Here is a 15,901-nt window from a genome sequence, read left to right on the forward strand (position 1 = left end):
AAATTGATTTGATGCAAAGACATGATGTTTTATCCTGTTTATTTAATGATGAGCCCAAAATTTTACTAAAAATGCACCAATTAGAAAGAAAAATTATCAAAATACATCAAACGTTTTTCCGTTTAAGTTTTCGTAATGCATTCCAATCCCATGGCGATGATTGAATGTTATAACATTTCATTCGCAGCACATCAATGCACCGTTTATGCGTTCTGGTAAAGTTACGGTTTGTTTGCAAGCAAAATCATCGCGTTTCCTTTTCAAGTGCTCCCATTCGTACAAGGAAGGAAAAGATAGAACGTCACGGAAATATCCAAGCTGTATTTTTTGTCTCTTTAACTTTCACATAGATTTCAGCATCATTTCAGCATCATTTCAGCATCTATTTGGGTCTTTATTAACATTTACTGCTAGTTTCATTAGGCCCTGTTTATGTCAAAAGTATGACTTTAAAATGAAGTTAAATGAACCAGCATGTTTCTATTCTTTTTAGCTAATAACATTCCAGCACTAGTCCCATGAAGCAACAGATAGAATAAATACCTTTCCGGCTACAAGCATAAATCTATTTATTTTAACGACATCCTAACATCATTTAGCATTTTTCCCGCCTGATAACGTTCCGTGTTCGTATTCGGCCGAGGTACGGTTCCTTTCAGGGACAGGACTTGTTGGCATCATCATGCCAGTGTTTCCTGGGCCGGGCATGTGGTCGCAAATTAATTTAGACATTCTTGTTACCCGACGTTCGGTGATTCAATATACTGAGCAGGTCTTTTCTGACTTCGCACGATGGTACGCCGTTTGTTTGCCTCCAGAATACGGTACTGTTTTTTTTTCTACTGTGTTTACTTTATACCTGATTGCTTTCTTTTGCAACAGTACGGTAATTGGTGTAAACTTACTTTATGAATGGTTTAAAAAATTCTCTTCAAGGAACGCCTCACGTTTTGGATATATCATAATTTCATAGACATCCAAAATAAGTAGCCAGACTGGCCGGCATAAAAGGTGAGAAAATGTATTTAAATATGTTTTCATCTAAAAAGAAGGGATTGGGTTTTTTCACATAGTCAGTGCAGTCTTACGACGTTCCAGACGGCTGAAACCTTTTATCCCGTCGTCAGGACGTGCTGAAATTCCTACAAAAGCAAACTTGCAGAGGCGAATGAATTGATAATAAGGTCAGTAAACATAATTAGTGGCGTTGGGGTCACGCTTGATAGTTTAATTTAATTATCATCTGTGCAGACAATACCGCAATGGCTTGCAGCATAAATGATTGCATTTATTATTCATGCTAAGGGTTTGCCTCGTACTCGTTGACAAATGAAATAGATATGGAACATATTTTTCTGGTAGTCAACATATGTACTTTGAAATTTTTAAAGATTCCTGCGCAATATAAATCGCCAAGCTTGGCTCACCATCTGTTTGTTCACTCGTTGAATTGGTATTTTTATTGGATTTAAGATTTATAAGATTACAAATTACTTTTTTGTTAGCCTGAAAATACGTCTAAGATTGGGTTTATGGCTTCCACATTTTCAACAGGCCATCGCATCCATACGTAGCCAGAAGATTCTGGTGCGGATGATGCGTCAGTCCGATGACATCTTTCTCGTGCACGTTCAGAGTACGTTCCAGCTTGCCGGACGTTACGGAAAAGCAGTACAACACCAAATCTTCACCCACGCAGTAAATGAACTCACCACGTGGCGATATCGTGGCACAGATGAACGCACCGCCCTCGCGCTTACCGGAAGAAAAAGATCGCACGATCTGTCCCTGCATGTTCATAATGACGACCGTATTCGATCGATTGCATACGACAAAATGTTCCGGATTTTTCGGTAAAATTAGCACCGAGTTAACGGCCAGATGGGTACCAAGCGCTTTGAACGTCGAAATGCATTCCGTTGTCTTGAGGGACCACACTTTGACGGTACCGTCCGAAGACGCACTCAGCACGTGGTGTCCGTCGGGGGAGAAAGCGGCTTCATTGACGAACGACGAGTGTCCCCGGAACTCCTTGAGCATTTTGCCCGACTTTAATCCGTACAATCTGATTAGGTGATCGAACGAAGAGGTCAATATTTGGCTGTTGTCGCGGGAAAAGTGTAAGCATGTAACGCCCTTCGAGTGCGCCTTTTCGAACCTGCGCAAGCATTGGCCGGTGACCAGCTTCCAAACCTTGACCTGCCCATCCTGCGAACCAGTGGACAACATTTCCGAGTCACGCGAGAATGCCATCGACGTGATGGCTTGTTCCATCAGCATGAAGTTGTCCTGTGCCTGATACTTTAAATCTTTACGTATTTTTCCTGTGGTAAAGTTCCACACTTCGATGAAACCGTCCACACTGCCGGTCACGAGATACTGTCCGTCGGGTGAAAACAGCGCGCACTCGACGTGGGACTTTTGACCGAACTTGATCTGACGTGCCAGCTGGGTTGGGTACGATTCGTCTTCCTGGTCGCGGATCGCGGCCTTACCGCGGAACAAATCGATCGTCGTTCCGGGCGGCAATAAACCTTGATGCTGTTGCCATTTGAGTGCCTGCCCCAGCAATGCAAGCAGCCTTGACGATGGTACGACAGATACCTCCCCTGCGAGTGCCGTTGCAATTGCTGCGCGACGCTTTTCCTTGCTTGAGCCCTCCGGATATGCTTCCCTGGGATCAAAATATGCTCTCTGGAGCATGTTTTCCAGATGGATGTAGCGTTCGGCCTCCTGTTGCTTAAGCATAATCATCGGATCCGTCTGACGAAGCAGGGAGCGGGCGGCACCGAGTTCGCGTAGCTCTATTAGCTCCAACACGATTTGCTCGTACAGATCGATCAACTTTTTGTCAGGAAGCTTTAGCGACTGAATTGCCTTCAACACTGTGTCCCAGTGGCCATTGTGTATGTCGGATACAAAACCTTCCACACTGTCGACGGTATTGAGGGAAACGCCGGTCTCTTCCTGCAGTGTTTGCAATGTTTTGTGGAGGTTGGATTCCTTCAAATACTGTTGAATTAGACGGATTACGCTGCAAGAAAGGATTTACTTATAATCCTGCTACATTCGGTACAATGAATTTTCATCCTCACTTACTCGGCCGATTCGATTTCGATAGACATGTTTTAGAATTTCCACAATTTCTTATGCACCGTTTACCACACGCAAGGAAGCCACTTTTAAAGTAAGATGTTTATTTACATTTGACAAAGTTAGAAATAAATGACAATTCAACCAAGGTCGTAACATTTTTGAGGTAATCTTATAGTAAGTTGACGTTTCTCGTGTACATAGTTTCGAAATATTTCAACGCATGTGTAATATTTCATCACGGTACTGTATAAAATTCCAAACCATTTTCAATAACGGACAGTAAGTTCTGTGTGAAGAGATATTTTTAAGGTTATCATTTTCGGATGAGTTGCTAATATTTATAGTAAAACACTTGTTTGTCGAAAAAACACTATCTTCTTTAAATCATTATCTTATATTTTCGTTAACTCACGTTATTGATTCTTAAAATTACGGGTTTCTTCTCCTGCTAGCACTGCTTGTTTTTCTCCTCCTGTTACGCCTGTTTCATTTGCTTTTTTGTTTTTCTTTTGTGTTCTATCTTCGTTTGTTTTTTCTTGTTTTAATTGTTTACTTGCTTTCTATTTGCATGTGTCTTCTGTTTCGCTTCTTTATCATTTTTTCACCTTCGCTGTTTCCTAACATCTTGACTACGACCGTCGAGTTTGTTTTTCTTTCTCTACGCTGTGTTATCGCATACACCCAAAGTCGTATTAGTTCTTCTTCGTTCATGCTTCTGCGCGCTGCTATCGCTCGCCCGCTTGCTATGTTCTTCGTTTATTAATATCAAAATGAGTTCTATACTCTTAACATTTTCCTTTTGTCCAGTTACTTTCTTACGGTTTTTTGTTATTACTTTTTTATAATTTATGTAACAGTTTATTTTTTGATTATAACAAACAACATTAGGAATTACTTTTTTTTCTTAATTGTTTTCAATATTTTTTCATGCTTGCATTCCTTTTCTCACACACACTCTCTCGTTCAATATCTCTTTCTCTCCACTTGCCTTGCAACCTTGTCTGGATTGCTTGCTTGACTCGTGCGCGTGAACACGATTGTTTCAACTTTTGCTGATTTGTTTATCAACTTGTTGTGTTGTTTCTCTGACTAATCTTTTCGTTTTCTCTTTGTTCGATGAGAGAAGTAACAGTTAGCTTCTGTCTTCGAGGGAAAGGTCAGTTATAAGTTGCGTTATAAATGTGCATGAAGGTATTCCAGTGTTTTTTTGTGAGCGTTCATAAAATCGATAATCGGTATGTTTAACGTTTTGGTTTTTCTTCTAACGAATGTAAGTGTTTGCGTGTTGTTTAGCTTTCTTCATTAACAACTCTGTTCGAGCCGATGACTTTTCTTCGTTTTATTTCGCGATTAGTTAGTTAAATGAGTTAAACACTGTCTTCACATAGATTTCACTGTTTCATGCTTTAGGGAGACACAGCATAAAAGTTGAAACAACCGATTGTCATAGTTTATAAATGTCGTCTTGTGTGAGTGTGAGTAAGCTTTTTATAAAAAACAACTATTAGCCATTGTCCAGTGTATTTCACTTCGGCTGGTCAAACTTTCAGTTTGTCAAATTGTCGTACAAATAAATTTAAATCAGATGTAACATAGAGCAGTTATTGAAAACTGTTTTAAAACAACAATTTTCTAGAGGTTGATAGCAGACACATTGGTTTTTTTGCGTTAGGGTGATGTCGATACAATCTTCTAGCTTGCGCTTTTCATCGTTAGGAAATTTGATATTTGGTTTAACATTTGCGGTAGTCTTGTTTCACAATAGTACGACCATGGTGCTGCATTTCTGCCATATGCCGGGAGTTTGTTTTAGATGATTTCTATGTATATATTATTTGGTTTGAATAAAATTTTAATATGTGTTAATACGTTATAGGCAGTGATTTACCTCCCGTTTTCATACCACACCATACGAAATGCAAAGCAAGTCGAGTTTTGGACCACCACCCTTACGAAAGTTTTGAACTTCAATGCATGCAGCTCAAGAAAATGTAAACCAACAGTCTGAACCAAGGAATGAAATCCTATAATTATTTGAATAACTAATACCTGTTTGTGTCTTTGACGATGTATGAATATGGATTCAAATAATAGTTGAATTACAACAAATAGTTTGCTTGATTTCTACAAAGTTTTCCTATTTGTCGAGTTACTGCACTTCTGCTAATAAAACTTGTCATTAGAAAAGAAAACGTTAGGAAAACGTGAAAACATCGGGTCGTTTGACTTTCCGGTCGCATCGGTTGGAAAATCACATTATCCTCTACTTAGTAATCTGAAACCAATTTACTTTTTCCTCCTTTGATAAACGTCCCTTCCTCTTAGCTTACAACTAATCCACCACTGATGCCGCTAGCTTCTACCATTTGGAGTTTTTTCCTCAAAGAAAGAAAACAACTCTCAATGCTCCTCGCGTAACGGTAAATAAAAAAGAAATCGTTCGTTCGGAGTCTTATTTTATCTTGCTTCTGTTATGCATTGTCCTTTTTCATTTTTCGCTTTCTTTGAAAATATTTGAGAATGATGGCGTCTGCAGATTGAGTTAGTTTCGTCGGTAAGTTGCTTGTTTAACGTTTAGTTCGTCATATCTATCGTAAATCGTATTCGTGATTTAGCGAGCAAGAAAAATGCCATTAATTACTTATGATTTCCCTTTTTTGTATATTTTTTTTTCTCTTGTTAAAAATATCCACAGTCAGGGAGTCGCGTTTCCCTTTTGACGTTTTGTTTTTCCCCACGAAACAGAACGGGTGGTAACCGAAGTAAAGATGTGGTAAAAGTATGTGGCTTTCCATAATACTGCATGCATTAGCACTCGAGTCCCTTCAGCCCCTCTGTATACTTGTCTCTATCTTTTATGTTATCACTGGTTTACTGCCGTATTACAATCTTCAGTTAAAGGTGTCGCTTATTACTTGTTTGTGATTTTCATTTCCATTGTAATCGACCCTGCATTGCTCATTTTTTCGTCTTTCGCTATTCGCACGTCACTTGTTACTTGCATTTTGCGCGTTACCCACGTGCATACGCGTGTGTCTCTTTATGCTTCATAGTTCTGTTATAGCTGAGTTTCTTTTTGCATTATTTTATAATTACCTTGCTGAGCCTGTATTTGTTTAGCAGTATTACGCTTGTGTTTACTTTTGCTTTGGGTTGTATTATCTCTTTTTAGAAGATTTTCTCTCGATCTTTGCTTAATAAGTGGACGCATACATTCTTCGTTACGATTAATTTTAGGTTTCTGGGTGACTTCCTTTTTTCTCTGTATGTTGCCTTTGTGTAATGAGTTATTGAGTTATTTCATTTTGCCTAATTTTGTTTAATTATTTCGTTAACCATACTGTTTCTGGCCTCGTTTGCTTCGCAACTTATGTTTTCTGTTAAAATGTTTTTTTTTTCATGTTTATTTTTACTTTACTTTACACACACATTGAATACATGATTAATCGTTTATGATTAGGGGTGTTGTTGTATTTTTTTCTTGTTCTGTATGTTTGCACAACGCCGTTCTCCCTTTCCATTTTAGTTTAGTCAATTGTAATTGTCAACAGGTGTGATTGCATGAGTTTAAGATGTTACTGCTGTTTGCATGATTTCGTATTTTGTGTATTTTTAATTTTTAGTTAGGTTGATTTTTAAGGTTCATATCGTGTTATCTCTTGCGACATTTTTTATTAAACCCTGCCATAATTTCAAGAGCGATAGTTTCTCTTGCAAGCGATAACTGGAAGAAAATGAAGATTTTGTAATAGTTTAATAGTAGTAACAAAACAGTGAAAAAATGTTGACATGTAAAACTAAGCATAGAAAAAAACCACAAACATGTAACAAATTGCAAGTAAGAAATTTAATCATTGTAAAGCATTAAAAATTGAATTATGTGGAAAATTAAATCAAGAAACATAATTTTGAAGAATATTGCAATCAATCGAAAATTAAAACCCATCGGCGTGTTGTGTGCATTTCTTTGCTTTGTAAAGTAATTGTTTTATCCTCATGATGTACATCAGTTTTCCCATAAGACACACGGTAGGTTTACTTAATGCAGTGTGCTTTTTGTCATGTTTCACAAGTATTTGAAGTCTCATCCACACGGTAGGATGGGGGTTTCAGTTGCTTGCATGTTTCGCCTGTTTGATAGTGTACGGTGTAAAATTGCTGTCCGTAGTAGTGTTCTTGTTTATGTGATTATTCTGTTGCATGTATGCGAGAAAGAGTGTGTTCCTTCCGTCGGCAGCGTTTCTATTTCCTCATGCTTATCTCGTGTGATGTTTGAAAATGTATATCGATATTTTCAACTACACAATGCACATTTCTATTACGCTTCGTAATGTTTTTTTATTTCTTCTTTTTTGTTAAATTTTCGTACCTTTTCCATATTAATTTTGTTAATTTCTAATAACTATTTCGTACAAATATATAAAAACAACATTTCCTCACCCTTTTTTTTGGATTTTAGTCATTATTTTATGTTACAAATTCTTTATGTTATTTTACTTCCCGATGCCATTCACTTTCTATTATATTAAATTTATTTTTACTAGCGTTCCGTATGTACTTGTTAATATGGTACGCGATGTTGCTGTTCTGTTTCGTGTCGATGCCGTTGTCGGTAGTGTGGAGGTGTATTTGCCCGTGTTCGGGTACGATGTTGGTTGTAGGATTTGTTGTTCCGAAATGTGCTGTTTCGTGTGAGTGAGCAGCGTCGCTTTGCTGGGCTACCTACCGCGAGTCATACCTATGAAATGCTGGAATAAGGTGTACTCCAAGGATAAATGGTTGATTTACTTTGCATTTAGTTATTTGTATTGTGTTGTTTCTTTGCTTTATACCCTTTTTCGTAGTTTCCCTTCCACTTCCTTTGGTTGGTAAATTGTATTAGATATTTCCTAGTTGTTTTTTGCTATTTATTCCCCTCCTTGCATTAGCCGAGGTGCAGTTATTAGTACGTTTATTAGTTTATCTTCACATACACATGTTATACTGTTTATTCTTTGTTGGGTTTTCCCTCTCCGCCATCATTTGCCTCCACCGTCAGTAGCGTCCTTTGCTAGATTGAAATATCGTTAAAAAGGGTTTACTGTGGTTACTTATTTCTCGTTAGTTACCGGTATTTGTTTTCGTATAAAATGAACCTATAAATAAAACTCGTCCCCGTTTCCATATTTTTCAAACGCGCACAATCGTTGCCTCCATCTTTAATGCGGGTCACGTGTCGCGCCCCAAGCCGAGGATTCTTCTGGTGATTTCTCACACACATAGCCACTACACACATACACACAAACATACGTGTGTGTATGTGTGTGTATGTGGCGTTCATGTGAGCATGGATGTGTGTTTGAGAGTGTGCAAACCAACCCTTTCCGCGTTCGGAAGAGGACGCGGTGCTGCTGGCTAGTGTTGTGTTTAGTTGCTTTCATTTAATCGCTTCTGCGTGAACTTGCTTTTTTCTGGATGTGTGTTTCTTGGAATCGGGCTCCACTGGCCCAATGCTTCACTTCCCAAAGTGGCCACATTTCGCACCTCGTTCGTTACGGGTCGAAACAGCACGTGTTTGTCTGCCCTTTGCTTATCGTTTTCACATCGTTTTTCGTTATTTTAAGTGTTATGAAATCTTCTTGTTTTGCATCCTCATTCGTGTAGTTCGACCGGTATTTTCTCACTCCTCTCTCCCTGTTTCTTCCCCTCCCCAGCGGGCACTGGCACTACTAGAAGCCGTCCGTGTCCGGGATGGGATGGTTTTTCGTGTGTTCCCCACACGCGCCCTTCCGACGATCGTCTGGGTCGAGCGATTCGAGGGTCGGTGCATTCAATTAAAATATTTTATTTATCTACTGTTATTCCATTTGTCGCTGTCATCGTTGCCAGTTCCGCCTGCTTGCGTGAAGCTCTCAGCGCTCCGTGCGTTACATGCGTTACGGCAGCCAGATCGCGGAGTTGCAGCTGCCAGTTGTGCGGCGCCAGTTGCGTGGGGTCGATAAGTAAGAAGTCATGGAAGTTGGGGGCACCTTGCCTTAGCGCCTGGTCGTGCCGTATCCAGGCACGCACAGAAGCGAAAGCAGCAGGTAGCAATAGTCGCACGGGTAGTAGTAGTAAATCGAGCAGCAGTGTTGCGCCTCCAGGAAGTGCTGGCAGAGGCTGCACGCGCCACCACAGTCGCTACGGCTGGCCATCTTGACCGGGCGGGCCGTGGCTTCGGTGGCCGCAGTCCAGGCCTGCGGCGACGAAGGCAGCATGCCCGGCATCATCACTCATTGCTATACGCTGTCGCCGCTGGAGAAGCGCTCGCAGTTGCTCATAAACAGGTCGTCATTGAGGTCGTCAGTGTCGATCAGCGTGTCGTTGATGCAGACGTGGGGCGGTACGCTGACGGGTGGCAGGGGGGCGGGAGGAATGTGCATCGGTTCACCGTTGTTGATGCCGTGCAGGCTCCCCGAGAGGCTACCACCGCCCTGCAGATGACGACGACTCGATCCAAGACCTGCGGATGGCGACAGAGTAGTGCGTAATCGTTAGTTCCTCGCGGATCCTCGCAATCTGCTCCCACCACAGAAGCCGCCGAATTGGACTATTTACTTATACCGGTTGCGCTGGTCGTCGAGTCGTAATGGGCGGCATTCCTATGCAGACCCAGCTGTCTGTGATGTCTGCGTTTTCTTTTTCGATGACAGAGAGTGCAGAGGAGACAGATTAGGAACGAGGCGGCGGCTATGCAGGATATTATTAAGGCGCCGTGATCCTCCTCGGGGATTATGGTGATGCCTGCATTGTTTGACCGGGTGGCACAATTGGAGGTTGGGGGAGAGAGAGAAAGAGAGAAAAAAAACGGAAAACCGAAAACGGGATCGACAAAACAAACAAGATCGATACATACACACGAACGGAGCGATCGGGTTTGCAGCGCGCGGACAGTAAAGAAAGAAAAATAAAAAAACAGGACGAGGTGATCCCCGACCGAGGAAGGAGGACAGAATCGAAGGTTCGAGGTGGGAGGGTAAAAAAACGAAACATTCCATTAGTGACGGTATTATGGCAGGGCGTCGTAGAATTAGTAAGTGATGGTTAGTATAGTATGTATCGATGTTGAGCTGTGTGTTTTAAAATATCAGGCTCAAGTGTACGTGTGTCGCAAATAATTTTTCTAGCGTTTGCAGTAAAATATGTGTATTTATATAGTATGTATGTTTGTCTTTTTATTTGTGCTCGGACAAAGGTTTTCCAAGTGAGAAAGCGTGTGTAGCTCTGTTATACTGTGTGAAGGTGAATTATGATGGGATCATGTTCCATCATTAGATTTGTCACGACCGTACAAGAGCGTGAAATTTTCCTCACACTGTAGAAGCCTACTCTTCTAAACATTTGACCGATCTTGTACGATACAATCAAATTTCGTTCTAAGGATGGACAATGACAACTGTGAGTAAACGGATTCTCTATATGACACAACCGTAGGCAGTGGATGTTTAGTATATGATGCATTTTCGTAGCGTGTGGCGTTAGTTTATAATCATGGTGATGGGTAGTAATGTGTACAAGCTCTTATATTAATCATTTTCAACAACAAAGAACAAATATGTATGTTTTGAGATGAGTCAAACCTCAGTTCATAAAGGTAAGGTTAAACACTGAACCAATTTATGAAACAAAAATCTAAAATTTGATTATGGATAAAATAAAAAAAAAATCACTTAAAAATTAATAAGTTGATAAACGTTACTCAAATGAACAGGACGAAAAAGAACAATTTAAAAAGTAACAAAGGTCAGACGTACGAAAAAAAGGGTTAAAATCTCACATCGGAGAGAAAACAGATCATTGAACAAAACCAGAATCGCTCCTGCTGCTTCTCCAACGCACGCACACGTCTTCGCACTTGGGATGCACACTACCCGAGGAGCATTGCAAGGGCAAACCAATTGGTAAAATATATAGAACCAAACAGCAATGGAATGGAACGAAACGATCAGATAGGGATAAAGTGTATGCATCAAGCGCAACGAGGGGTTGAGGGTTAATGTTACGGTAAGCGTTAGTGACCGGTCCGTTCCTTTCCAGTCTCGTTCCGTGGACGGTTAGAAAGAGGAGCGGAGCCCGACGGTGGACGGAGCAGGGAGTCAAAACTAGGAGAAGATGATTGATTGATTAACGATGATTGGAACTACACTAAAGGGTAACCCTATTGTCCACCTAGCGGAACGCAGCTCGTTTGCAAAGAGCTGATACTTTCTACAACTAACTTCTAACGAAATAAATCCACCAGACAGCTGGGATGAAGTGCTCAAACGAATGCAACGAAACAAAGAAACGAATTAACGAATACTGGCATGCGTGCTGCATAACACACTACACTAGCGGAATGAGAAGAGCACGGCATTGATTAGGAAACAGGAAAGCCATTCCGGAGGTAGATCTGCAGGAAGGCAACAAACGATACTTCTAGGGGATGCAGTTATGTGTGTAAGTGTGTAGGTATGTGAAGAATTTCAAACTAAGCGCAATTACAAATTAGACAGCACTTTGTTAAAAATAGACAGATGCCTAAAAGAAGGTGGAAGAAACTCACTTGGATCAGATTAGAGTTAGTCGGCATTTCGTAGTGGTAGTAGTAGTAGTATTAGTAGTAGGAGTAGTGTGTACTGAGCGTCTTGGAACATATCCAATGCCATTTGGTTAGCGGTACGTATCAACTTTGTGTACGGTTTGTTTGTCTAACTGTCACGGTTTAGTTGTTCGAACCCTTATTGAAGGGGTTCTCAATCTCGTATGCAAGGATTAAGCCGGACACGCCGTTCGTCGTGGCAAACTCCACTGAATCAAATGCCAAATAGGTCAACTTTAGCTTCGCTCTCAACGCGTACTATAAATGTATATAATCTAAAATACTCGTACCAACACATATCACATAATACGCTGTGGGCGAATCGTTTGACTTCGTCACACGTCATTTGAAACACACGTTGTTTGGCGTTCACTTGGATCAAAGGTTCCTTTACGCCCAAGACAACGTTCACCTCTACTTGTATGACAATGCTATTGATTGGTTAGAAAAATAACGTTCACAAACGTACTTAGACATTTTCTAGTTTATTAATAGTAGTAGTAGTAGTAGTAGTAGCAGTAGTAGATGTAGTAGTTGTATTAGTAGTAGTTCTGGACAAAGGTAGTAGTCGATTTCCTAGGTAATTGATTATGGTGTTTCACTCCCGGCCTTGAGGCGTCAATATCTCGGACAAAAGAACTTCTTTCCGTTTGATCGACAAAGGGTAAAATCACGTGCCCCGAAAGCTTATTGTTTCCTTTGCGAGCTGGCAAAGTGTCACCGTTTAATGAAGGATTAAACGACAGAGCCAAGCTACTAGTAGTAGAGTGGTAGAAGCAGGAAACGTTAGGTTTGATGCTTCACCTGTTGAAGGACATAATAGTTGGGCAACCACGTCGCGTTTACAGTGAGTGTGTGAGCGTGTGTGTGTATGTGCGTGTGTCACATTTAGTAATAATTACAAGTTTACGAAAAATCAAATCAATCAAAAAGTGATTTGAGAAAATTGAGTCAATCGTACAAGTCGTTAAAGTAAAGGTGATTCAAAAGTTGGTGTACACATGTTTGTAGAAAAAAGTAGTAGCAGTAGTAGTATAAATAGTAGTAGTAGTAGTATAAATAGTAGTAGTAGTAGTAGTAGTAGTATCAGTGGTAGTAGTAGTAGAAGTAGTATTAGTGGAAGATATAGAGACGACATTGGAAAAAGAAAGAAAACAAGAAAAGATATAGATGAGATTTTGAAATTTACATCGATTTTGTTTGTTCAATCAATGAAAGATGAATTTATTTATCTTTTTTCTTTTATCATCTGTGGCTCATACTGAAATGCATTTCAACGTGATGTCCTCTTGCAACACATTTCAATGAAATCCACAAACATCGAGCAATACACCCGTACTTTCGATTAGTTTCGCAAATTAGTTTGTAACACATACGAGTAGAAAACGAGTAGGAACGATGATGATTGTTGTTGATAGTTGTGCCAATATTATAGTGATGGTGTTGAAAAATATCCACTAAATCAATAATTCCTGGTACTGAGTAACAAAAACAAAAAAAAAAAATCAAAATAAAGCAATTCAATCGAAACATAAACGTAAACCATAGTCTCCAACGAAAACATGGAAAGATGTTTTATACAAATCTAAGAGTTCGGAATCGGAAAACGATAGAACCAAAAATAGTGCAAAAGTAGTACCACGTAAACGGAACAGAACGGTTCGATACGAGAAACAGTATTCATACAAGACCAAGATAGAATTCGTGCAGACTTGCGAGCATAAGGGCACACACACTAAAGAAAGAACATGTCCAGTAGAGTGAAGAAGAGCGGAGCGTTTTTTATGTTGGGTTTTTTTGCCAAACAGGTTGACAGGGTAGGACGCTTCCGTCGTGGAGAGTGATCAATTTGGTGTTACACGTTACGTTTGTGCCGATTCGGTTGATGGAAAGCGTACGAGCTGGATGCGTTAAATGAGGGACGGCTGACAAACGCAAACGAAAGATGCAAATTTTGGACAACACACCCAGGCTGTAGGGTAGAACGCAAAAGGGACGAGCCAAGCGGCAGGCAAAACCATCAGGAATCAGGACCCCATCTCAAAATGGTTCCCAGAAAAAAGAATAAAAAACAGGGTAGCCATAGATTGTCACAAGTCAAAAAGAAGGGCGGGTTGCTGTTATCACTTTCGCATGTAAGTTGGAGTGTAGATAGGGATGATTCGTACGCTTAGTACGTTGTTTGAAATCTTGAAATGCTCCTGGTGTGCTTGGAATTCGGAAGCTCGAAACAGCGCTACCGAGTGCAGGAGGCTCGGTTTAGATACAGACATGCTGGAAGACATTGACAACATTTTGCGCCATTAGAGTCGTCTCTCTTGGACGCCCGGCGTATGGAGTGGATGCACCGGTGGGCAGTGAAGTTTTTTAAGTGTGCTTCGGGCCAGTACTTGGAGGAGATTTTGGTGTTTTCGTTCATTCGATGGGTGGCTATGGCAGTCGCTATAGGTTTCGCGCATTAGGGTTTTGCGTTCGGAACATGGGGGAAGAGGAACTGAGAAAGGAACTGATAAGAAGAGACAAACGTCGAAATCAAAAGGGGGCCGTTGGCAAACCGAGTAGAAATAAAATAAAATGAACTGAAATCCGTTCGACTCACTCACGACTCACAGTGCATTTCATCGCTATTGTCCAGCGGTCCGCAGTTCTTGACGCCGTCGCAGCGCAACCGCTCCGAGATGCAGTAGCCGGACGTGAGACACTGGAAGTGGTAGGTGGACTCGCACAGCAGCGATATCGTGGACGGCGGCCCAACCGGTGTGTCCTGCACCTCGGTCCAGATGATTCGGAAACCCTAGGAATACGAGCGGCGGATTATCAGTACCGGAATTCGCATAGAACGCAGATATCGGGACTCCATGGTATAGTCTGGAGCAAACTGATTCTTACCTGAGCCCCGATCGCTTTGTCGGCACTGGTAAAGCTGATACGGGCTGTCTGGCCCTGGGTTACGTACTGCCAGTGCTCTACCGCGGGCTTTTCTCCGCACAGCTCGATGGGCGGCATGTCCGAGTCGGGCGAGAGCCACAGGCGCATAACGGCCGCGGCACAACCACGAGCTGCAAAAGAGTGAGAAGTAGTATGACATATGGCAGTTTGCACCGAGGCGGGTTTGTCCACTCACTGGCCGGTTCGCCCTCGATGGCAAAGTAGTCGAAGTTGAGCAGTATCTTGTAGCCGATGCGGGCGGTGATGTACCAGTTGCAGGCGCGCGACGCCAGTCCCTTGCCCGGGCCGTTGTAGTTGGCCGGGAAGTTGGGCGACGTGACGATGCCCGAGTCCTCGCCGGAGAAGTTGCCGCCGCAGTCGCCGAACACCGACTTGGCCGTCTCGAAGATGTAGCGCGCCTTGAAGCCGCTCGCCACGTTCTCCAGGTCGGTGTGCAGCACGACGCGGATGCCGACGGCGCCGCGCGGACTCTCGACCGGGCCGGGCGCCGTCAGGCTGCAGTACCGCCCGAGGAAGCGATCCGTCCCGTCGCGATACAGCACATACATCTCAAGCCAGTCCTCGAAGCACACGGACGCACCGTACGCCCCGCCGGTCGTGTTCGCGCCATCGGCCTTCACCTTGAAATGGTCGAACACGATCGTGACCTGCTCGTTCGGAGTGGCCAGGAAGACGTACGAGCAGTTCGTCTCCGACGGATAGTTCGACGGGTAGCGCGGGCTGTTGAACTCGCCCTTCTTGCGCGAGGTGCTGCGGTAGGTGAAGCTGCACGTGCCGTCCGGCGCGGCCGTGCCCGGTATCTTGTACTCCGTCTCGAACGTGTACTTCGCCTTGAAGCCGCGCCCCTGCAGCTCGCCCGAGCTGAACACCATCACCAGCCGTGGGCCGTCGCTGATGACGGCGTGCGGAAGCTCGCCGCCGCACAGCTCGTGGTCGAACTTGTCGTACGCGTCGGCCACCTCCTGGCCCTTCAGGTAAACCTTCAGATAGCCGTCGGTGCAGTTGGACCTGGAATGGAAGAGTACCCAGTGTGAGTCTGCCCTTGCCCGACGCATCCACTACCCTTACTCGCTCTTGTCCTTGTGTTCGCCCTTGGGGATCTCGAAAATGGAAAACTCCAGCTTCACCCGCTCCAGGTTCTGCGCGTCCTGCATGCCGTAAACGAAGTACCTACAACCAGAAACACACCCGCCCCGTTAATCCATGTCCTCGCTTCCGGCTTCCCACCCCCTCCTGCTTCACCGGTACTTACCTACA

General features: G+C 42.6%; 2 protein-coding genes across 2 annotated transcripts in view; both read right to left on the reverse strand.

Annotated features, from left to right (window-relative positions):
* Nucleotides 1–1,437: 1,437 nt before the first annotated feature.
* Nucleotides 1,438–3,156, reverse strand: LOC131286558 (WD40 repeat-containing protein SMU1). The gene is made up of 2 exons (XM_058315524.1): nucleotides 3,100–3,156; nucleotides 1,438–3,034 (listed from the first exon to the last, which is right to left on the reverse strand). Exons 1-2 carry the CDS (start codon nucleotides 3,123–3,125, stop codon nucleotides 1,531–1,533), a joined length of 1,530 nt encoding a protein of 509 aa, XP_058171507.1. The 5' UTR covers nucleotides 3,126–3,156; the 3' UTR covers nucleotides 1,438–1,530.
* A 6,197-nt stretch (nucleotides 3,157–9,353) lies between these two features.
* LOC131284037 (uncharacterized) overlaps nucleotides 9,354–15,901 on the reverse strand; it is a 68,077-nt gene continuing 61,529 nt past the window's right edge. The window contains exons 9-15 of the mRNA XM_058312891.1: nucleotides 15,897–15,901; nucleotides 15,713–15,814; nucleotides 14,820–15,652; nucleotides 14,585–14,754; nucleotides 14,306–14,489; nucleotides 9,673–9,858; nucleotides 9,354–9,577 (exon numbers count right to left, since the gene is read on the reverse strand). The exon at nucleotides 15,897–15,901 is cut by the window's right edge and continues 122 nt beyond it. Coding sequence (XP_058168874.1) covers nucleotides 9,354–9,577; nucleotides 9,673–9,858; nucleotides 14,306–14,489; nucleotides 14,585–14,754; nucleotides 14,820–15,652; nucleotides 15,713–15,814; nucleotides 15,897–15,901 — 1,704 coding nt within the window. The remainder of the gene's footprint in view (nucleotides 9,578–9,672; nucleotides 9,859–14,305; nucleotides 14,490–14,584; nucleotides 14,755–14,819; nucleotides 15,653–15,712; nucleotides 15,815–15,896) is intronic.

This window comes from Anopheles ziemanni, chromosome 3 (genome assembly GCF_943734765.1).
Source record: "Anopheles ziemanni chromosome 3, idAnoZiCoDA_A2_x.2, whole genome shotgun sequence".
NCBI lineage: Eukaryota > Metazoa > Arthropoda > Insecta > Diptera > Culicidae > Anopheles > Anopheles ziemanni.

Excerpts from the sequence above, each read along its gene's own strand:
- LOC131286558 (XM_058315524.1), bottom strand. The coding sequence starts at position 3,125 with ATGTCTATCGAAATCGAATCGGCCGA. Across the intron at positions 3,035-3,099 it reads ATCGAAATCGAATCGGCCGA|CGTAATCCGTCTAATTCAAC; the intron begins GTAAGTGAGGAT and ends CCTTTCTTGCAG.